Source organism: Schistocerca nitens, chromosome 5 (genome assembly GCF_023898315.1).
Source record: "Schistocerca nitens isolate TAMUIC-IGC-003100 chromosome 5, iqSchNite1.1, whole genome shotgun sequence".
Classification (NCBI taxonomy): Eukaryota; Metazoa; Arthropoda; class Insecta; order Orthoptera; family Acrididae; genus Schistocerca; species Schistocerca nitens.
This window is the reverse complement of record NC_064618.1, coordinates 447729938-447754093: the sequence shown is the minus strand read 5'-3', so window position 1 is coordinate 447754093 and position 24156 is coordinate 447729938. Positions and strand designations below refer to the sequence as shown.

The 24156-nt window shown below is 39.0% G+C and overlaps 1 protein-coding gene across 2 annotated transcripts in view; it reads right to left on the bottom strand.

The window, feature by feature from the left end:
• Positions 1 to 16875: 16875 nt before the first annotated feature.
• LOC126260258 (FAD-dependent oxidoreductase domain-containing protein 1-like) overlaps positions 16876 to 24156 on the bottom strand; it is a 115438-nt gene continuing 108157 nt past the window's right edge. Inside the window, exon 9 of one of the 2 annotated variants that reach the window (XM_049957588.1) lies at positions 16876 to 17085. In XM_049957588.1, coding sequence (XP_049813545.1) covers positions 17006 to 17085 — 80 coding nt within the window. In that variant the 3' untranslated portion in view covers positions 16876 to 17005. The remainder of the gene's footprint in view (positions 17086 to 24156) is intronic. The other variant, XM_049957587.1, reaches the window with a different exon arrangement.

Here is a 24156-nt window from a genome sequence, read left to right as displayed (position 1 = left end):
GTTAGCAGAATATGGAATTGGTGGGATCAGGGGGGTAATATGGAACGCCATGCTGCATCCCAACGGCCTAGTATCACTAGCAGTCGAGATGACAGGCATCTTACCACATGGCTGTAATGGATCGTGAAGCCACGTATCGATCCCTGAGTCAACAGATGGGGCATTTGCAAGACAACAACCCTCTGCACGAACAGTTCGACGACGTTTGCAGCAGCATGGACTATCAGCTCGGAGACCATGGCTGCGGTTACACTTGATGCTGCATCACAGACAGGAGCGCCAGCGATGGTGTACTCAACAACAAACCTGGGTGCATGAATGGCAAAACGTCATTTTTTCGGATGAATCCAGGTTATGTTTACACCATCATGATGGTCGCATCCATGTTTGGCGACATCGTGGTGAACACACATTGGAAGCGTGTATTCATCATCACCATACTGGCATATCACCGGCGTGATGGCATGGGGTGCCATTGGTTACAGGTCTCAGTTACCTCTTGTTCGCATTGACGGCACTTTGAACAGTGGACATTACATTTCAAATGTGTTACGACCTGTGGCTGTAGCCTTCATTCGATCCATGCGAAACCCTACATTTCAGCAGGATAATGCACGACCCCATGTTGCAGGTCCTGTACGGGCCTTTCTGGATACAGAAAATGTTCGACTGCTGCCCTGGCCAGCACATTCTCCAGTTCTCTCACCAACTGAAAACGTCTGGTCAATGGTGGCCGAGCAACTGACTCGTCGCAATACACCAGTCACTGCTCTTGATGAACTGTGGTATCGTGTTGAAGCTGCATGGACTATCAGCTCGGAGACCATCCAAGCTCTGTTTGACTCAATGCCCAGGCGTATCAAGGCCGTTATTACGGCCAGAGGTGGTTGTTGTGGGTACTCATTTCTCAGGATCTATGCACCCAAACTGCGTGAAAATGTAATCACATGTCAGTTCTAGTATAATATATTTGTCCAATGAATACCCATTTATCATCTGCATTTCTTCTTGGTGTAGCATCTACATCTACATCCATACTCCGCAAGCCACCTGACGGTGTTTGGCGGAGGGTACCTTGAGTACCTCTATCGGTTCTCCCTTCTATTCCAGTCTCGTATTGTTCGTGGAAAGAAGGATTGTTGGTATGCTTCTGTGTGGGCTCTAATCTCTTTGATTTTATCCTCATGGTCTCTTCGCGAGATATACGTAGGAGGGAGCAACATACTGCTTGACTCTTCGGTGAAGGTATGTTCTCGAAACTTCAACAAAAGCCCGTACGGAGCTACTGAGCGTCTCTCCTGTAGAGTCTTCCACCGGAGTTTATCTATCATCTCCGTAACGCTTTCGCGATTACTAAATGATCCTGTAACGAAGCGCACTGCTCTCCGTTGGATCTTCTCTATCTCTTCTATCAACCCTATCTGGTATGGATCCCACACTGCTGAGCAGTATTCAAGCAGTGGGCGAACAAGCGTACTATAATCTACTTCCTTTGTTTTTGGATTGCATTTCCTTAGGATTCTTCCAATGAATCTCAGTCTGCCATCTGCTTTACCAACGATCAACTTTATATGATCATTCCATTTTAAATCACTCCTAATGCGTACTCCCAGATAATTTATGAAATTAACTGCTTCCAGTTGCTGACCTGCTATTGTGTAGCTAAATGATAAGGGATCTATCTTTCTATGTATTTGCAGCACATTACACTTGTCTACATTGAAATTCAATTGCCATTCCCTGCACCATGCGTCAATTCGCTGCAGATCCTCCTGCATTTCAGTACAATTTTCCATTGTTACAACCTTTTGATATACCACAGCATCCAAAAAGCCTCAGTGAACTTCCGATGTCATCCACAAGGTCATTTATGTATATTGTGAATAGTAACGGTCCTACGACACTCCCCTGCGGCACACCTGAAATCACTCTTACTTCGGAAGACTTCTCTCCATTGAGAATGACATGCTGCGTTCTGTTATCTAGGAACTCTTCAATCCAATCACACAATTGGTCTGATAGTCCATATGCTCTTACTTTGTTCATTAAATGACTGTGGGGAACTGTATCGAACGCCTTGCGGAAGTCAAGAAACACGGCATCTACCTGTGAACCTGTGTCCATGGCCCTCTGAGTCTCATGGACGAATAGCGCGAGCTGGGTTTCACACGACCGTCTTTTTCAAAACCCATGCTGATTCCTACAGAGTAGATTTCTAGTCTCCAGAAATGTCATTATACTCGAACATAATACGTGTTCCAAAATTCTACAACTGATCGACGTTTGAGATATAGGTCTATAGTTCTGCACATCTGTGCCCTTTTCCAATTCTTTGGAATGCTACGCTCTTCTAGAGACCTACGGTACACCGCTGCAAGGAGGGGGGCAAGTTCCTTTGCGTACTCTGTGTAAAATCGAACTGGTATCCCATCAGGTCCAGTGGCCTTTCCTCTTTTGAGCGATTTTAATTGTTTCTCTATCCCTCTGTCGTCTACTTCGATATCTACCATTTTGTCATCTGTGCGACAATCTAGTGAAGGAACTACAGTGCAGTCTTCCTCTGTGAAACAGCTTTGGAAAAAGACATTTAGTATTTAGGCCTTTACTCTGTCATCCTCTGTTTCAGTACTATTTTGGTCACAGAGTGTCTAGACATTTTGTTTTGATCCACCTACCGCTTTGACATAAGACCAAAATTTCTTAGGATTTTCTGCCAAGTCAGTACATAGAACTTTACTTTCGAATTCATTGAATGCCTCTCGCTTCACGTAATTTTTGTTCGTCTGCAAGGCTTTGGCTATGTTTACGTTTGCTGTGAAGTTCCCTTTGCTTCCGCAACAGTTTTCTAACTCGGTTGTTGTACCACGGTGGCTCTTTTCCATCTCTTACGATCTTGCTTGGCACATAATCATCTAACGCATATTGTACGATGGTTTTGAACTTTGTCCACTGATCCTCAACACTATCTGTACTTGAGACAAAACTTTCGTGTTGAGCCGTCAGGTACTCTGTAACCTGCTTTTTGTCACTTTTGCTAAACAGAAAAATCTTCCTACCTTTTTTAATATTTCTATCTACGGCTGAAATCATCAATGCAGTAACCGCTTTATGATCACTGATTCCCTGTTCTGCATCAACTGTTTCAAATAGTTCGGGTCTGTTTGTCACCAGAAGGTCTAATGTTATCGCCACGAGTCGGTTCTCTGTTTAACTGCTCAAGGTAGTTTTGAGATAAAGCACTTAAAAAAAAATTTCAGCCAACTTTCTGTCCCTAGTACTATATGGGCATTGTGACCGTTTATTAATGAGAGCAGTTCTGGGACCTTTCTATAGAAGCTCCTGCAGTTTACTATTAGCACATTAATATTGTTATTCCTTGTTGCATTTCGCCTACTCCTACCTTGCCGCGTCTCAGGGGGCGTCTTGTCGGGCCTAGGGAGGGAATCCTCTAACCTAATTTTAATGGCCAGTAGCGTAAATTTTAACTTTACCATATTTGGGGGGTCTTTCACCATGTACCTACACAATATTCTTAGAATCCCAATGATCTTCGTCAGATAATGTTGTAATGTTGGAAACAACTGTGTTCTTCAGCTGACACCTTGTGGCGGTTTGTTGCTTTTACTCTATTGTTTCTCTTGTAGCTATCATGGAACAAATAGTTTGATAATTTGTGTTCCCAGCAATATAGTTAGTGTTAATTTAATTTATTACTCAGTCAACTTCTTATTCTCTTAAAAGGGCTGACTGGAGTCAATATACAACAAGATGAAAGCTCTGTGCACTAAGGTAAGGTGAACATGTGTTGACATACAAAGTGATCACTTTTTCCCCATGCAGCATGTTCAGCACGTAAAACTGACACCTTCTCATTTTTTTTTTCCTTCTCAAGGATAAACTTGTTATTATTCACATGATTAATGAACTGTTGAAGAATTTTGATGCCATGTTCACCAAATCACAAATTTGCCTCAACATAAAAGAGGAGGACAGATGGAGGTAACTTGAATGTAAAGTGCAGTCTATTCTATTAAATGCTCCATAAAGAAATTGGAGACTGCTGGAGACAAAGGAGAATCCAAGGCCATTCAGTCAGTTATTTCATATAATTCACTATAATAAAAAAAATTTAAAAAAATGGAGTAACAGCTTTACAGTCTCTGGATGAAAGGGGTTTGTCAACAGCTACAACAAATTTTGTGTATTTGTTAGAGAGGTTAACGATAAATTCTTCTGCACCATTTATGAGTTGTGTTGTTTAGTTATGTAAATGAACACGTGAGAGTAATATGATGTTCAATGTGCCAAATCTTTTTGTTTTGTCATCATTCTCCTGACTGGTTTGATGCTGCTCTCCAGGTCTTCTCCTGTACCAATCTCATCTCAGTGAAGCACTTATTCGTAACATCCTCAATTATTTGTTGTTTACATTCCAGTCTCCGTCTGTCCCTACACTTTTTGCCAATGCCCTGCCATCGCAGCTTACCACCTGATATTTTACCTTGTGCCTTACTATCTTATTCCTTCTTCTAGTCTCTGTTGTGCTAGTCTGCTTCTTACATCTTCCTTGCTTCATCTGCCATGTATTGTTTTACTTTATTTAAATAACTTAGCTGGTCAAACTTGTACATTTTATGTAGTTTTTTGAAAAATATGGCAGCACCTCAACATTTGTGATCTTTTCTGCAATGAGTGGCTAATTACTAACATGTAGCTAGGTATGCTACAGTGTACAAATTCGGTTTTATTTCTGCTAGTGTACCGAAATGCACAGGGGATTTTCATAGCTCAAATCAGATGTAAATAAAATTAAATATCCATACAAGCGTATTAGTGATCAACTGTGCAATCTGATGGCATATATAAATACTTTTTCTCATACTTTCTTCACAGGAAGAAAGGTACTTAACTATTAGCCACCTGTGATGACTCCGTCTGTTCCTTTCTTCTGGCATGGATCAGCCCATTAAAAGTCATCAGACCTGAAAGCTAATGATTTCTTTCTTCTTTTGGAGTGTGGTGTAGGTCAAGGTATGGTTTTTATCCACACATTTCCTCTTCTACACTGTGTGCTGGTTCTAAATGCAGACATCCTTTAAGTGTTTTTTTTTCTGTGATTTATGCTAGCAAATGAATATTAATTTTTAAAATTGTCTAGTTTCGTGAGCTGCTGTTGTCACTGGTCTATTTTATAGTCTATATTAATTAAAGTGCGTTTTTGAAAGTCTTACAAATTTTTTCCAGCTTTCTGTTTGTTTTCCTGATTCGTTCACTGATGCATGAAAACTCCTTAAGATAATATCTTTTTGACAGAGGCCTACAAATGGACATCTTGTTTCACTCATAAAACCTCTCTTAAATTCGTAGTTCCACTTTTCACCTTATAGTGGTAGACAACATTTGCTTCTCCCACTACTACACACTCACTACCAAGAGATACATATCAATCACTTAAAACACCATGAAGACAAGCATTTGCTACCACAAATGCAGCAGTGGAAAATATTGTTTGTTCCATGGTTGTCTTCATGATTGACTGATTGATTAATTATAAGTGCACAGTCAAATGAAAACAAAACAGATAGAAAGAAAGTAAACAAACAGTTTATTATTTCAAAAGTAATTGCCATAACTGTTAATGCATTTATCCTGCTGTGAGACAAGATCGTCAGCCCCTTCATAGAAAAATGTTTGCAGCTGCTGACAGAACCATGCCTCTTCACCTAAAGCAAATCAACAGCCACAAATGTCTTCCTTCGGGGCTCCAAAAGTATGGAAACCACATGGGGAGAGATTGGTATTGTATAGAGGCAAAACTTCTGTGCCCACATGTTGCTAAGGTTGTTTGTCATGGCAATTGATATGATGATTTAAACAACAGGAAATCTATGATGGAATAATGACAGTATTATGAAAATGATTGCTTCTCATCATATAGAGAAGATATTGAGCTGCAGACAGGCACAGCAAAAAATCTGCTGGACATGGGAGCCAAAAGGCCTTCTTCTAATGTAGAAAACGCACATGCATTCATGCAAGCACATCTAACATAAACATGATCACTGTCTTTGGCCACTGAGATCAGACTGTGAGAGCAACTGCATTTTATGGGAAAAGCAACGTGGATGGTGGGGATAAGGAGGAGACTGGGGTGCGAAGGGACTAGGATAACACGGTGGGGTGGGGGGAAGGTGTAGTGATGCTTGTGGGAGCTTGCAGGGAAGTGGTCGGAACAGAGGAGGGCTGCTGGGTGTAGTCAGGTGGTTTGAGGGGGAGGGGGACAGAGGGAAGGGGAACAGAAAAGGAGAGAAGAAGAGGGGGGAGGGGGGGGTGAACAGAGGTACAAGGGGGTGCTGATGGAATAGAAGGCTGTGTAGTGTGGTAGTGGGAGCAGGGACCTGGACAGGTAGGTGAAGGACAGGGAAGAGCGAAGCTTGAGGCCAGGGGGTGGGAGGTTACAGGAACGTAGGATATATTGCAGGGAGAGTTTCTACTTTTGCAGTTCAATAAAGCTGGTGTTGGTAGGAAGATTATAGATGGCACAGGCTGTGAATCAGTCATTGAAGTGGAGCATGTTGAGTTGGGCTGCGTTTTGAGCAACTGAGGAGCCCTGCTGTCTCTTGGCCAAAGTTGCTTCTAGCAGCAGTGTACTGTAGGTCGCTGGAGGAGTGAAGTTTTGCTAAAAATGGCAATTGAACAGACACACAAAACTATAGGCCTTTATCTCTTACACTGGTCTTTTGTAGAATTTTAGAATATGTTTTATGCTGGTGTGTTATGATATTTCTGGAGATTGAACATCTCCTTTGTAAGGTTCTGAAAACAGTGGTTATATGAAACCCAGCTTGCTTTGTTCATCCACAGGACCCAGGAAGCAGTAGAAACAGGTGCCCAGGTAGATTTAATGTTCCTTGGCTTCTGAAAGCCATTCGATACATTTCTGCCCTGTGAGCTAATGAGAACATCAGACCAACTGTGTGATTGGATTGAAGAGTGCTCTAGTGCCATAACTTTCCATAATATATATAAATGATATAGCAGATAATGTTGGACATTCCTTGAAGCTTTTCGTGGATGATGCTGTTGTACTTAAATGTCACAATGTTAGAAAACTGAAGTGAAATGCAGGAAGACCTGCACAGGATCGATGCTTAGTGCAGACAGTGGCAACTGAACCTCAACATGAGCAAATGTAACACAGACAGAAAGGCCCATTATTGTGTGATTGCAGAACAATAACAGGAAGCAGTCACTTTCATACAAGACCTAGGAGCATGCTTATGGAGCAACATACTTAGAATGATGACATAGAAATAATTCAGGGTAAGGCAGTGTCAGACTGAGATTCACTGGAAGAATGCATAACAGGTGTTCTGCATCATGGTGGGGTATATTGTTAAAGTTTTGAGAACATAAGTTCCTAGAAGAGTCAAACAATATATTGCTTCCTTCTATGTATACCTCATGAAAAGAATACGACAATAAAATTAGAGAAATACAAGTCTACACAGTGACTTACCAGCAATCATCTTTCCTGCAGATCATTTGCAACTATTACAGGAAAAGGGGAAAGTGACACTGGTACACAAGTCTCCAGCCGCACACCATAAGAGGGTTTGCGAAATACAGGTGCAGATGTAGTAAATAAGAAAGTCATTCACATTGGAACAATGGGACAATAAGTGCCACAGCCTCTGTGAGCCTATTAATCACAATTAGAAGAAGGATCACACACAGCATAGATTCATGTGGTACTCCAGTCCCCTGTGTGCTGACTTGAATGGGGAACAACTGGAGAGACACAATATAACAAATAATAATCAGGAGAGGATCCTCTGAATCCCAGGATAAGAGTTTGGTAAGAATGTTATAATGCCATGAGACATTGAAGGACTTTCTTAAATTAAAGAAGACAACAGTAAGGTGTTGGTTCACGCAAAAGCTGTGCTTATAGTTGTGGACTGACCCTCCAACGATGTGCACTAAGACTTTGATAAAAGAGTCATCATTGCAAGATACCAGCAGAATTGTCGGTAGGTCTTTCATTTCAGCAACATACACAAAACATTTGTGAGACGTGCGTCTGTAGCCATCGATCTTCTGCAGGTTTTTACCCCGTTTCAAAAATAGTACAACTGTGACTTCCTTCTGCTGTAGTGGGAAATCACTCTCATACCACAAAGGACATCAAGCCAGCTGAGAAATTCATTGTCAATTTGTCGAGATTTATGGTGAAAATGTAATGACTGATGGAATAGTGAGAAAGTGCGGGAGTCAGTTCAGTGATGGATGAACCAGTGTTCATGATGAAGCATAGAGCGGGCAGCTTTCCATTGTCACTGATGATTTGGGTGGGAAAATGAATGAGTGAATTGGTGAAAATGGACAGTGCACAATAAGAATGCTTTGTGATGAGTTTCCACAAATTTCAAAAACTGTTTTGCAGGAGACTGTCAAAAATCACTTAAATTTTTGCAGATTGTGTTCCTTCTGGGTTCCAAAAATGTTTATGGATGTTCTCAGAAAGCAGTGACTTGGCAGTGCTTTGACATTTCTTATCTGATACAGTGACAAGGGAGATGAATTCCTACATGAAATTGTGACCGGTGATGAAACTTGGGTTTGTTATGTCACTCCAGAATCAAAATAACAGTTGATGGAGTGGAGGCACTCATGACCCCCAAAAAACAAAAATTTAAAACAATGTTGTCAGCATGAAAAATCATGTGCACTGTGTCCTGGGACAGACAGGGCATTCTGCTTGAGTTCCTTCCCAGAGGTGAAACTGCCAATGTGGTAAATACTATGAAACATTGAGAAAACTTTGGCATATAATTCAAAGCAAAAGGCACGAAATGCTCTGTCACAGCGTTGTGTTGCATCATGACAAAACATGTCCTCATTCAGCTGGTGTCACTCAAAACCTTATTCAACAATTTGGTTGGGAGCAATTTGATCACCTACCATACAGCCTCAATCCCTCACCTTCTGACTACCGCTTGTCCTCGAACTTGAAGCGTGATTTTGGAGGAGGGCATTTTGACAGTGATGATGATGCAAAAAATAGTGTTCAACAATGGCTGTCTTCACTGGTGGCATCTTTGTATGAAGAGAGCATGGACAAGTGGTTTCTCACTATGACAAATGTTTGAACAATGGTGGCAACTATGTAGAAAAATAGTCTGAGAATGTTCTTCCTTATAAAAGTACATTTTGGTTTGAAAAAATGTTTTTATGAGTTTCTTTACGACACAGTAATTACTTTCAGGACATGCCTTGTATCATGCCAACTGTTGTATAGTGGAGGACAGGCTAATATTCTCAACCCTTGTTGTCAGACCTTCAAGCAAAGTGTGCGACAATGTGTTCTGCAGTAATAGAATTAGTATGAACATTATCACCTAAAAGAATCCCAGGAATAATGGCTGCTAGCTAGTCATCATAGATACAACACTGTGTAGCCCACACCTGTAAAGAAGAGGCATTTGTCTCTATGGTAGCAACATATGGTGTTTTATGAAATACTGTGACCGAGAATAGAGCCTTTTAAAGGTAATAAGGTTTTCTGCTGACAGATGACCCTTATGTCATTGGAGTGCCCTGCCTCTGCACAGACACCAAAACTGCTACAGAATATCATGAGCTCTGGCTGACTTCAACTATATTTTAGAAGACAGTTCATTCGACATAGCCTCATCTGCTGATTCAGCCATTGGAAGTCAAAATAAAGCTAATTTTTCTTTTTCCATCTGCTTAGCCATTAGCTATTTCACACTATGTCTCCGTTCATCTGTAGATACTTATTTGGATAGGCTTTATTTGTACCAATCCTACGTATTTACAAGAGAGACTTTCTTAACTATTTGGATGCATGGCAACAGGGTTATAATCTCCTATGTAAAAGTCTGACTCAGGGTTATATGTAGTATCAAATCAGTTCAGAGCTGGATCCCCCATGTAGGTTGAGTGAGCACAGGATTGGATCCACATATAATATATTATTTATACAGTCACAATCATAATATACTTTTAAATGCTCAAATAAGAACTTTTGTGACTCTGTGGCTTATGGAAAATCTTAAGTTGTGGCTAAATTTATTTCCTCTTAGAGAAATAACATTTTTGTGCAATTAATGGTTCAGCATGTTACACTTGCCATCCTTATTTAAGAGGAAGGTTGCAAAGATTACGCTATACAGATAAAGAAATTTACAGATGAGTGCAACATCACACATATGGATAAATTAAAGAAGATGTCCGACAATACTGTATTTTATGGACTATAAGATGCACTTTTTTCTTCGAAAAATTGCCTCCAAAATTCAGGTGCGTCTTATATTCAAAATTAATTTAAAATGTCCAGTGTTTGCTTCAAAATTCCTGCCAGTCATAAAAATGGCCATATATTTGATGCCACAGGAAACCTATCTCTATCTGGCAACATTGGATTCAGCTGGCAGCAGCAGTGCACCAAAGTGATGAACATGAGTTGCGGGGATTTACAAACTTGCTAACACCATATCCGTCCACCCTGACATCACAAATCCAGAACATTGCATAGCCTATGATGCATCACTGTAGTCTACAGTACCAGTCAACTTCAATTGGAAGTGATTCAAGTTTCGGTAACAGTTCCATTATTTTTGTTAGTAGCTGGTTTCATAAAAAAATTAAAGCTATTCATACAATGCAGGCTATGCATTGAAAATTATAGGATCTGCAGAACAACATCAAAACAGAGCAGCTGAGGCATTTCAGCCCTCAAAAAAAAAAAAAAAAAGATTGATGGGCTAGTAAAGAAGAACTGAAAAGAGTGAGGAAGACTAAATGTGCAAATAGAGGACTGAATGCAAAAAGGCTGAAACTAGAAGATGACACTGAAATGGATTCAAGGAATCCACCAAAATGGCACTAGAATTAGTAAAAAAAGTGATTCAAATACACGCTGGCAAGCAGTGGAACGTAACAGATTTTAAAGGTGGAACTGATTGGTGCTATAGGTTTATGAAGTGTCATGGACTTAGCAGGCGAACCAAAATCAATATGTCTCAGAAAATGCCACAATAGTATGAAGAGAAAATATTATCTTTCCATCACTTTATTATTCAACATCAAAAGAAAACCAGTGTGGAACTGAGCCAAATAGTAAATATGGATGAAACTCCTCTGGCATTTGATGTGCCGAGTAACGGAACTGTTGCCATGAAAGGTGCTAAAACTAACTATTAAAAACAAGTGGATATGAAAAAATTGCACAGCACTATTGTCCTTTCATATTGTGCTGACAGTACTAAACTTAATCCAATGATCATTTTCGAGCTCAAAACAATACCAAAACCTTTTGAAATACCACCAGGTGCTGTTGTTCACGTACATGACAAGGTTTGGATGAATGACGCTGGTATGAAATTATGGATTAACAGATTGTGGAAGAGAAGAAAATGTGCTTTACTGAAGAACAGTTCTCTTCTTCTGCTAGATCAGTGCAGTAGTGATATGAAAATAATTTTTCTGTGAAAGAGAAATTGAGACAGGGAAACACAAAGCTCTCTGTTATTCTGGGAAGGCTTACTTCACAATTGCAACCTCTTGAAGTCTCAATAAATAAAACCATTTAAAGTGTTTATGACAGAGGAATGGATAATGGATGAAACCCAACATTAATACATGCTGAACAGAGCTTGAAAATGACCTACAACAAAACAAGTGTGTCAGTGGATAAAACAGTCATGACCTAGAGTGAGAGAAGACAATATTGTTAAATCTTTCAAGAAGTGCATCATAAGTAACACACTCAGTGGCAGTGAAGACCGTCTTATATATGAAGATGACAATGATGACAACAAAGAGAAAGAAGAAGAGGAGGAAGAAAGTTCAGATGATGATTTTCAGGGATCTTACAGGTCATTTTGGTTTTATAAACTAAGCGTTTATTTTAGTCTGGCTTTGCAATCTAATAATAAGAATGGTAAAAATGTTATTTTTTTTAAAAAAACTGCTAACAAATTAAGGTGCGTCTTACAGTCCATGGGGTCTTATAGTCTGTAAAATACAGTATTAAATCATAGATCCCAATCTGTTTTGCTGTGTTCGCAAGGTCTATCATTTAATTTGAAACTGGAGGCAGGATTAGGTCTGAAGATACAAGTATTGTATGTAAACTGAGGAAAAACTAGCAAAAAGCAATATACACTAGTGGAAATTGAACACTTCTAAAGAGGTGATGTAAAAACCCCATGTTTCAATGGTGTGATGAGAGGGTGCAGTAAAGGCAGTGATTCAAACTGTCATTTTGGGGATGGGGTAGTTCAAATGGCTCCAAGCACTATGGGACTTAACATCTGAGGTCATCACTCCCCAAGACTTAGAACTACTTAAACTAACCTAAGGACATCACACACATCCATACCCGAGGCAGAATTCGAACCTGCGACCGCAGCAGCAGCAGCACGGTTCTGGACTGAAGCAGCTAGAACCGCTCGGCACAGCGGCCAGTGGGGACGGGGTAGGAATGACTCAATGACCATTGAAATATTGAGCCCATAACAAACATTTCTGCTTTGCATAAAGAGTGGTTTGTCATTTGGAGTTTCATACTGGATTCTTAAATATTACAGGCACGATGCTGACAAGCACATTTATTGCAATGAGGTAATATATTGGTTCTGCAAAAGGAAAAATGCTGTTCCCAAAGAATTATCCAACATGTTGTTGGCATTTAAACAATGTATTGATGTTGGCAATTATAACCCAAGGAAGGTGACCATATTCACTGTCATGATTCCAAATGATGGCAAAATGTACATTCATGTCTGGAATACTGCATCACCATCATCAGCCATTGCGGAATGCATGGCAACTGTAGCATAAATTAAGACTGATGTTGTGTCCAGAGTCTCATCTACAGCCCATCCGTGAGCATTTTTTAGAAATTGGGTTGCACTTTCATGATGTGGAAACTCATAGACTACAATGACGATGCAACTTCAATGTATATTAAAGGAAAAGCTGAACATTGCAAAATACATCAAATCATCATCCCATTCATTCCTACAAATCAGAGAGATGCTGTTTTTTAGCAGAACAGTACCCACACACAGTATTCATGTTACACTCTCCAAGTTGGACAGCACAATCACCAGAATTGTTCCAATCAGATAAGTGTAGCTACATGATAAAATGGGATATGGTCATGTCAGGTGTGCAGTACTGACCAAATCTCTTACCTTCTACATAGCACTATCTACCAAGATAAGTTGTAGACTCACCGTAGGCCAGGAAAGAGCTGGCAGTCGACCGAGCACAATGTAGGGAGACAGGTGCACTTGTGTGTGTTTCTCCTACATCTTGAGAAAGGAATTTCATTCCGGAAGCTAGCAAAGTAAATCCGTGCTTTTTGTTTGTTTATCTGTCAACAATGGAGCACTTCTGCCTTTCGGTGAGTCATCTCCTTTATTCTTAAATAATTTATTATTCTCAACCAGAACTTTCCGTACATTACAATGTGATATAAATTCCCTCTCCAGAAAATGGTTATAGTGGAAATAGTGACAAACTGAAATCATTAACTACCAAATGCACTGATTAATTCCTCACAGTGGCAGCAGACATTGCTCTTACTAATCAACAACCACATACAGATGCATTAGATTTATTCAGCAGATGTTATACCTCCCGAGGAGATCATGAATGTAAAATTAGAGAGATTCGAGCGAGCACGCAGGCTTTCTGGCAGTCGTTCTCCCCGCGAACCATACGCAACTGGAACAGGAAAGGGAGGTAATGACAATGGCACATAAAGTGCCCTCCACCACACACCGTTGGGTGGCTTGCAGAGTATAAATGTAGATGTAGATGTGACATGAACCACCAATAGACATTAGTGTATAAAATACAACACCATATGAGATTACAAAATAAATTAGGTCACTATCAAGTAGAAATTCTTCAGGCTATGAGAGTGTTTCTAGAAAATTATTAAAACATTTTATAGGACTACCCTTAAAGTTACCTGTTTAAACAGTCAATGACTTAGGGCACATTTTATGCCAAACTCAAAATACATATACGGGGTGTCCACAAATAAAGTCCCAATTCCGAAACACTGTAGAAAGAAAACTGTTGCTCAGAATGATGCAGGCAGAATGAAAATTTGACCAATGGATGGCACTGCAAGCATCTTAATGTAAATGAGATTGGCTACAAATAAGAGATGAATCACAATATGATGACTATGGTTTGAGTTGTACATTAACCCATCTGCACCACTCAATGTGCATGACTGCGGAAGTTTGTCAGTCAACAGTTGTGGTACTGTTAGTTAGGTAAGCCCATCCACCACGGCAAAATTGTTCCACATCAGATCGCAAAAATTAGTTTTTACCGTCCTGAGGCCAAAAACTGCATAAAAAGCAAAATGACATCAATTTTAAATTGTCTTGGGGCCAAAAACTGCATAAAACACAAAATGACATCAGTTTCTAACAGTTGTGAGACTGGCGAAAGACATGTCCAATATTCTGCCACAAGTTGAAATAAAAAAACAGCATGTTCCACAATAGACTGCAGTGTCTCAGGGGTCACATTCAGAATGTACTGTGCAATGTGTGCCTTCACTTCAGCTATATTCATAATTGGAGCACTGAAAGCAACATCTTTCAGATAACCCCATAGCCAGAAGTCACATGGATTTAGATCCCATGATCTGGATGGCCTGGCTCTATGGAGTTGACAGCTAATAATTCTAGCATTTCTGAAATGCCTCAGCAGTAGCCATTTCACTGGCTGTGCAGCGTGCGAAGGAGCACCATCTTGCATAAAAATGATCCTACCCATGTATCCATGCTTTTGATAGGTTGGAATGATGCTGGTGAGTAAAAGACTCTCATAGGGTTGGCCCTACAATAAATGACACAGTCAACCTGCCCCACACAGCCACCTTTGCAGAATGAAGTGGTACCGATTGATGTGTGTGTGGATTTCCCATTGCTCATATTCTGCAATTCTGTTTATTGAGATGTCCTTGGAAATGGAAATGGGCTTCTTCTGCCCACAAAATATTCCATGGCCATTTGTTGCCCACTTTCATGTGAGCAAGAAATTAGAGAGCAAACATTTGTCTTGCTGGCAGGTCAGTGAGAAGTGACTCCTGAGCAAGGGTGATTTTGTAAGGATAAAAATGCAGGATGTTTTGTCGTGTTTTATGCACTGTGCTCAGATGCATGTTCAACATTTGGACAATTCCCCATGCACTGCATGTTTACACCCAAATACTCGACCTTCCCCCCTGCAATGCTGTGGCCCCATCTTCAACAAACGTTGGATCAACTCCTTTCTTCCCTCTGCCACATTGCATTTCAAAAGAACCTATCCTTCTGAATTTTGTAATTGTCTTTTTCCAGACCATTAGAAGACATTGGACCAATGCCTTTTTTCATACCCTTCCGTATGCAGAATTTCTGCACGGCTACTGCCACACAGACACCACGATCCTTCATGAAGATAGTCATTTTGAGCATCTTGGATGCAAGCCGAAGAATAGCCGCTTGCCACACATCTGTTGGTGGGTATATTCTAACACTTACAGTGTCATCTATTGGTCAAATTTATTGTTTAATTTATTTTGTTCCATGACATTTCCCCCAGCAACAATAACATGCTGTTCAAATTTGACGTCATTCTGAGCAGTGGTTCTCTTTATGTAGCATTGTGAAACTGGAACTTTAATTATGGACACCTTGTATTGTCTATGATAGGATAGTGGCTCTTTTTCTAAGCAGAACTTGTTAACTGTCTTCATTTCGGCTTTTGTGAAGAATTCTCCACATAGAAAGCCATGCAAGATCTTATGATGAAGTCCTGACACAGATAAACAAGAAAAATTGTCTCTTTTGGTGTATTCTTAGACTTTGCTAAAGCTTTTGATTGCTTGTACCACAAAACTCTACAAGGCATTCATCAAACCATGTATGGATGGAGTTTCACCTTCAAAACAGGAAGATGAGAGTCACACTGATGGACTGTGTCTCAGGAATAAAACTAAACTCAAAATAGTGGAATTAACATGATAAAATCCTCAAGATTTGGTACTGGGTCAAATTCTGCTCATAATGTTCATAAATGATTTTCCAATTACTTTAAAGAAACGGTCAAAAACTGTAAGGTTTCTCAATGACATATTAAGTAAGGGCCCATACTTGGATTTACAAGACATAGCCCAGATGATAGTTAATACTGTAGGCATACAACTGGTTCACAGCAAGCATTTTACATTGTAATTTCACAAAAATTCACATCATCTAATTTCAAAGAAGCAAAAATTACAAACAAGAATCTCAATTAAGCAAGGGATCTTAGAAGTATCTCTCATTTTCAACAGTAATAGCACTGTATAAAGTAAATAAATGCACATCAAGCAGAGACTTTTTTAAGGATCTTGGCATTCTTATACACACTTTCCAGCACATAGTGTTAGACACTGATAACAACAATCAGTTTCAGCTGAACTGTGATTTTCACAGTCATATTTCAAGGCATAAACATTATTTTCATGTACAATTTACCTCCTTGTCTACAGTTCAGAGTGAAGTTTTGAATTCTGTTGCAAAGTTATTCACCAGGCTCCCATCTGCCATAAAGCAAGAATTTGGAATCCTCATCATTTCAGATGAAATTTATAATGTACATAATCAACTACTTCTTCTATAAATCATCTAGATTCAAGGGATAGAAGTTTTTATTAGATGGAAGACAAACAGTACTTCACTGTAAATAAGCCTTTCTTGTTACTAACATAGGTAATTATTTTCTTTGGGAAAATGGAACTACATTGATGTAAATATTAAGCTACTAATACAAGATAAACAACAGCTGTTGAATACACTGAGGAAGAAATGGTTTTTTACAAAATAACGTTTTTTTTTATAATTCACTAGGTTACATTTAGTATTAAGCAGTACAGTTATAGCTTATTGTTAACACAGTGTATGGATTACATTTCTAACAACTACTTCTCTTCTGGTAATGTACACCTTGACTTGTTGCATTTCCGCAGTGACTCTCCTTCTTGATGTGATCTAAAGACCCCTATGTACAGATGAATGCAGAAATAAATGAACACGTTATCAGAATTTCACCCACATTGGAAAAGGAAAATACTACAATTATAACATTTACGAGATTTAAGGACAGTTACAACATTTGTTGAAAGTGGAAAACAGTTAAGATAAAAGAGATATTATCAAGTTTGAGATCTGACAGTCAGCTGCTGGTAGTAGTGCAGAAAAAGTACAACTTGCCAAATGAAAAAATAATGTTTAGTTTCACATAAGATTGAGAACCACATTCATACACTACTTGATTTCTTAAACACGATGTATCATGACAATTAGATTTCACAGTTTTTCTATTTCACTTGTTCTTAAATATTGTATTGTATTGTATTTTTATTGATCCTGTACTCTACAAAAGCTTATGCATTGGACATTCAACACGTCAATTTATGTGTATACAGGTGAAAGTGATTTCTATTCCTACATATTTAAAATTACAAATAATGTACTTTATAATTTAAATATTTGCATAATACACCTCATACATTTAAATATTCGTCAAAAGAGTAAAAGCAGCGATGCTCTAAATGTGAATTTAAAGATTTTCTAAACATTTTGATGTCATTATTAGCTTTTACGTTTTCAGGAAGTTCATTATGAAGTCTTGAACTCCAATGCAGAAAGTGCCATTTTGTCACAGTGATGTGTTGGTTTGAATAATATGCAAGGTTCTGTTTTATCTGGTGAAGTGACCAGGAATACTGCAGTTTTTTTTCAGTCTACTATCTTTACCTATTACTTTTGTATTAAAGAATATAAGGTTTTCCATGATGTGCATGCATACAGCCTTTATGTTTGACATCCAAACATGTTTCTAATTGTCCTTTCTTGCAGTTTCTTCAAAATGTGACCCCATAAATAAGGTGAGAAACAATGTGCACACTTTATTGTTTCCTCACTACAGCAGGATTTTAGTGAGCAATTTTGCATAACATATTCTATATCCTTATTCTATCTTATATTGTTTTGTAGACATAATCCTAAGAATTTGGTTTCTGTAAACTCATTCATCACTGACAGAGAGAAAATGGATGTACATATCCTTGTGAAATTTCAGTAGAATAGCTTATTTACTATTTATGAAAAGCTGATTATTCTGCACCCAGTTGCTAAGTTATTTTATAAGTGTTTATGATGACTGTAATTCCTCCTTATTTTGCCCTTTTAATAGTATTGTGGTGCCATATGCAAATATCATTGTTTTATGAGCGTCTATGTTGAGAGGTGTCTGTCTTAGCCACCTTTCACGAAAGTATTGTTTTTAATGATTAAATTGCCTTTACCTAGTACAGCAGTCTGCTTTTCTGCTGTCTGCTTATCATATAAATATGCCTGGGAGAACGATTGAAAGGGGAACCAACTATACCGAGTTTATTTCCTTTTATATTGTTTTAGCATCCCATGTAGCCCTATACCTATAACCGAATCATGGTTAGCTCTGTGAAGTAATGTGTGGTAATTGGGAGTGCATGTGAGACTGTAAAATCAGTGTAACTTTCTTGGTTCTTGTTACAGAAGTGTGGTAATGTTCACACAACTTTAACTTTCAAACTTAGCTTGGACCACGAGCAGGCTGCAAATGGTTTGTCTTGTTCTTTTTAAAAGCACATCTTGTGACTTCTCAACTGGACCAAGGCATGGACCATGGAATTTTCCATCCAACTCTCATCCAAAATTTTGTTCAATAAACTGATGGGAGACTGAGTACCATGCACCGGCAGTTTTAGTTTCCACCTGACTGGACAAAGCATTAGGTCCCACAGGGTCATTTCTTGTGATAACTGGGTGGCGGCCATTCACACTGTGAGAGGCTGCACCAGAGCACAGCGTCTGGGAAGCTTTAGAAAGTAGTTCGTAACAGTAAGTTGGGGTGTGATGCTGTGGTGAGTAATATGTGCTGCTTTTGAGTGCACTCACAATAAAACATTGTAGTTGGGAATCTGGTTAATAATGTTGTTTCATAATGTATGTAATCTGTGCTATTATTAAATTCAAGTATCGAGGGAGTTATGTAGCTAAATTTTGTGTTTGCACATTTTTATCAGTTTTCAACTTAATTTTTGGTGGGGCAGTTTGGTTTTTCATTACTCATCCCTGTTAGGATTTTGTCACTGTGCTCTACACATTTTCTTGAGCAGAATGAAAGGCCACAAGCCAGGTTTGATGGCAACCATAAGCCATTCTTACGGCAATTATTGGTGAACATACACTATGTGATCGAAAGTATCTGGACACCCCCCAAAACAGACATTTTCATATTAGGTGCATTGTGCTGCCACCTACTGCCAGGTACTCCATATCAGCGACTTCAGTAGTCATTAGACATTGTGAGAGAGCAGACTGGGGCACTCTGCAAAACTCAGGGACTTCAAACGTGGTCAGGTGATTGGGTGTCAATTGTGTCATACGTCTCTACGTGAGATTTCCACACTCCTAAATGTCCCTAGGTCTACTGTTCCCAATGTGATAGTGAAGTGGAAACATGAAGGGACATGTACAGCACAAAAACGTACAGGCCGACCTTGTCTGTTGACTGACAGAGACCGCCAACAGTTGAAGAGGGTCACAATGTGTAACAGGCAGACATCTATTCAGACCATCACACAGGAATTCCAAACTGTATCAGGAGTACTATGACATTTAGGTGGGAAGTGAGAAAACTTGGATTTCATGGTCAAGTGGCTGCTCATAAGCCACACACCATGCCGGTAAATGCCAAACGATACCTTGCTTGGTGTAAAGAGCGAAAACATTGGATGATTTAACAGTGGAAAAATGTTGTGCGGAGTGACAAATTATGGTACACAATGTGGCGATCCGATGGCAGGGTGTGGGTATGGTGAATGGCCAGTGAATTTCATCTGCCAGCATATGTAGCACCAACAGTAAAATTTGGAGGTGGTGATGTTACGGTGTGGTTGTGTTTTTCATGGAGGCGTCTTGCACCCCTTGTTGTTTTGCTTGGCACTATCACAGCACAAGCCTACATTGATGTTTTAAGCACCGTCTTGCTTCCCACTGTTGAAGAGCAATTCGGAGATGGCGACTGCATCTTTCAACACGATCGAGCACCTTTTCATAATGCACAGTCTGTGGCGGAATGGTTACATGACAATAACATCCTTTTAATGGACTAATCTGCACAGAGTCCTGACATGAATCCTAAAGAACACCTTTGAAATGTTTTGGAATGCCGACTTCATGCCACACCTCACTGACAGACGTCGATACCTTTCCTCAGTGCAGCACTCCATGAAGAATGGGCTGCCATTCCCCGAGAAACCTTTCAGTACCTGATTGAACATATGCCTGCAAGATGGAAGCTGCCACCAAGGCTAAGGGTGGGCCAACATCATACTGAATTCCAGCATTACCGATGGAGGGTGCCACGAACTTTTAAATCATTTTCAGCCAGGTGTCCGGATACTTTTGATCACATAGTGTATCTTCTAGTGCTTTCCCTCCATCGCTGTAGCAAGTGCTCAAGTTGTTAATGTGGTCACAAAACCAATAACGTCCTGTCTTTGTGAAAACAATTTTTTTGCTGATGTAACAATGTCCTTTGAATTTATTAAGAAATCAACCCCCATAAGGAAACATAAACTTAAGGTGAATCTTGCTTGTTAAATGATAGCTATACTTAAAGGACACAATACCATCAATGTCCTTTTCATGAAGTATGATTGGCTAGTCTTTTCACCTGTATGCTTTCCACCATTGCTTAAAGAGAATAGGTGCCCTCATTAAGAAACGTCTTTTTAAATTATCAATGAAATTCATTCCCTGATCAGTCATACTCAGATTCGACTGCACATTTTCAGATAAATCATAGGGTCGGATGATATACTTTCTTGCTGACTTCCGACAATATTTCATTAAGTGGAATTTACCAATAAAGAGACACTGGCTGCAATTGATATGAAGTACAATAGTGCCACCAAGTCCATTCCCTATGGCAAAAAAAGTACCCCACAGTTAGAATACTGCTAAAGTTCAGAATTACAGTTAAGTCCAATAAATCGATTAATAAAATCATGTGTGGGCATTTTCAAATATTCAAGCTTAGATTATTAATGTACAGAAGAAACAAAAGTGGTCCTTTCACAGATCCTATGGGTATACTACATATATTTAATTAGATTATACACTGAAAAGTGTTAAAATAGTTTTAAGTTTGACATTAGTGTGCTTAACACTCACTTTTTGCATACATTTGCTCAATAAGGAACTGATCCAACTGTTGGACAGATCTCAAATGCAATACCTTGCTTTGACAGCAGTATCCTATGATCCACCATGTTTAAATCTTTCTGTAGGTCAATAAACGCTCCTGCTGATTACTGTTTCTGGTCAATTTATGCACACACGAACAGCTGTTTTTGCTGGCCTCTTATTTCTGAATTCACGTGATTCATTACATAGGAGTTTGTCTTTATATATAAATTCTATAAGTTTGTCGTACATAATTTTTTCAAAAAATTTTGAAAAGTAAGAGGAAATTGCAATGGACCTGTAGTTATTTACATACTCTCCCACCTTATTTAAAAAACTGAAATTACCTTAGATTTTTTCAAAACATCAGGAAAAGTGGCTGCTTCAAATGAGCTGTCAAATAAGTGTATAAGTAGGCCAACTAGGTTTGGAGCATTCTTATTTAAGATTTTTGGAGGGACACCACATTAATTGACTACGTGTGGTTATTTTATATTTATTGAACTGGATTTTCTTATTTATGTTTTATTTTATCATATTATCTGCAACATATTTGAAAAAGCTGTTGGATATGTGGAGGTTTGCTACTTTATTATTTCTGGTGATAGTGTTATACAGTGGGTCCCAGGAGGAATGGTCAGTATTCAGGGGTATGACAGAAATGATCATTCAAAGCAAAAATGTCATACACATGGGCTCTAAAGTGCATACTTTAAGAACTATGAATACTTCTTCAATACTATGAAACAAATTTCTGCTGCAAGCTCTTTGCTTTCCATGTTTTGATAGGTGACAGTGTGGACCAATAAAAAAAAATATCCAGTAAATATAGGCTCTAAAGTGCATACTTTAAGAGCTACTAGCACTTGTTCATCTCTGCTACTGTTCAAATGTGTGTGAATTCCTAAGGGACCAAACTGCTGAGGTCACTGGTCCCTAGACTTACACACTACTTAAACTAACTTATGCTAAGAACAAGACACACACATATGCCCAAGGGGGACTTGAACCTCCAGTGGGAAGGGCAGCACAATCATTGACGTGGCGCCTCAAACCGTGTGGCCACTCCGCGCAGCTTCTGCTACTGTGAAACATCTCTTTTATTGAACATTTTAGAGTCCATGTTTACTAGACAATTTTTTTCTTGCTTTGGTCCATGACTTCCTTCTAAAACATGGAAAGCAAAAAGCCTGCAGAAGAAGAGATTTTTTTCAGTGTTGAAGATGAAGACCTTCTCATAGCTCTTAAGGTATGCATTTTTGAACCCATGTTTACTAGATCTTTTTGCTTTGAATGATTGTTCCTGTCATACCCCTAAATACCAATGCTCCTGGCACATCCTGTATATTTACATGACACTCTGTTTTTACCAGTCTTTTATAACATTCCAGCAGCCATCTATAGTACAGCCATGGCAAAACTGCAAATGCAATGTGCACCTGGGAATTCTTTAGATGTGGCATTGAAGTACATATTATGTCATATCTTGAATATTTTTGAACTGTGTTTCAAATGCTGTTGGCATCTCATGCACATCTTAGTGCCCAGAAATCACTCATGTCTATGAATTGCCATTTAGATTAAATGACCAGAAACTTATTTGCCTGGTGTTGACTTTTCCATTTTCCCTTTCCATCTGACAATTCTGTTGTGTGCTCACTTCTTCCTACCTCTTCCTTTTATTACTGTATTAAAATTACGTTCATGATTTGACGGTTGCAATTGCATGTCCCTTAATACAACCAGGCACAGTGTCAACTGCAGTTTTTCTTCTGGTGGTGACCCTGTTAAACAATCTATTACCTCTTGTGTGAAATCATTGCAGTTTGTTAACCTCCAATTAGATTCATGTTCACATGTACTTCTCATGAATTCCCTTTTTATATGAATAAATCCAGTACAGTATCTTTAATTTTGCATTCTCATGAATTCCCTTTTTATATGAATAAATCCAGTCCATTATCTTTAATTTTGCAGTTAACAGTTCCTGTTTTCCTTTGTACATTGTGTGCTCAGGTACTTCTATCATAAATATTAGGCGAGGCCTCTGTGGCAACCTTGGGGACTTTATTATGTGTTTCCTTAATATGCAACAGTTGAATTTTATCATGTACTCTAATTGTTACTTGAGGGTAAACTATCATTTTTGGCTGATTTGGGGTGATAATCTGCAATTAAATTTACATTTGCTTACCCATGGAGTACTGGTAGAACAGCATACATGCACACCTTTCATAATTTGTGACTTGCCTCTTCTTGCTAAATAGAAAGGTTGGATATTATCTGTCATAACTGCTGATCCTACCACTTTTGACAAGATCAGAATGTGAGACAACTCTTCACATAATCGATTCCCAAATAATGCTTTTTGAAAGATTGGAGATGCTTAGGTAATCTTTTCTGACAAGTCAGATGGTATTCAACTTTTTTGATGTAGGTAATGAGCACAGCACACAGTGATTATATTCTATATTTTAAAGTTCAACTGCAGTGCAGCATGTTTGTAAATACTGTCAACTTTCTGTCAGCCTGTGGGATTTTGTCCATACTAATTTTTGTTTCTTTATTGCTTATTTACAGCATTCTTAGTGACAGGACAAGAGTGCTTCTACACACTGCATGCCATAGGAATACATAGGGCTGAGTCAAGTTTAGTAAATGACAACTAGGAGCCAGATGGGGCAACTAGGAAATATGAAGACAGTTACAGCCTTAGTACATGCAGACCCAGATGATATGGTGGGTGCAGTGGAAATTATTATTGACAGGGAACAAAATCAGGAGGATAATAGTGATAATCAAGAAAATATACAACTAGATTCAGTGCTTGACG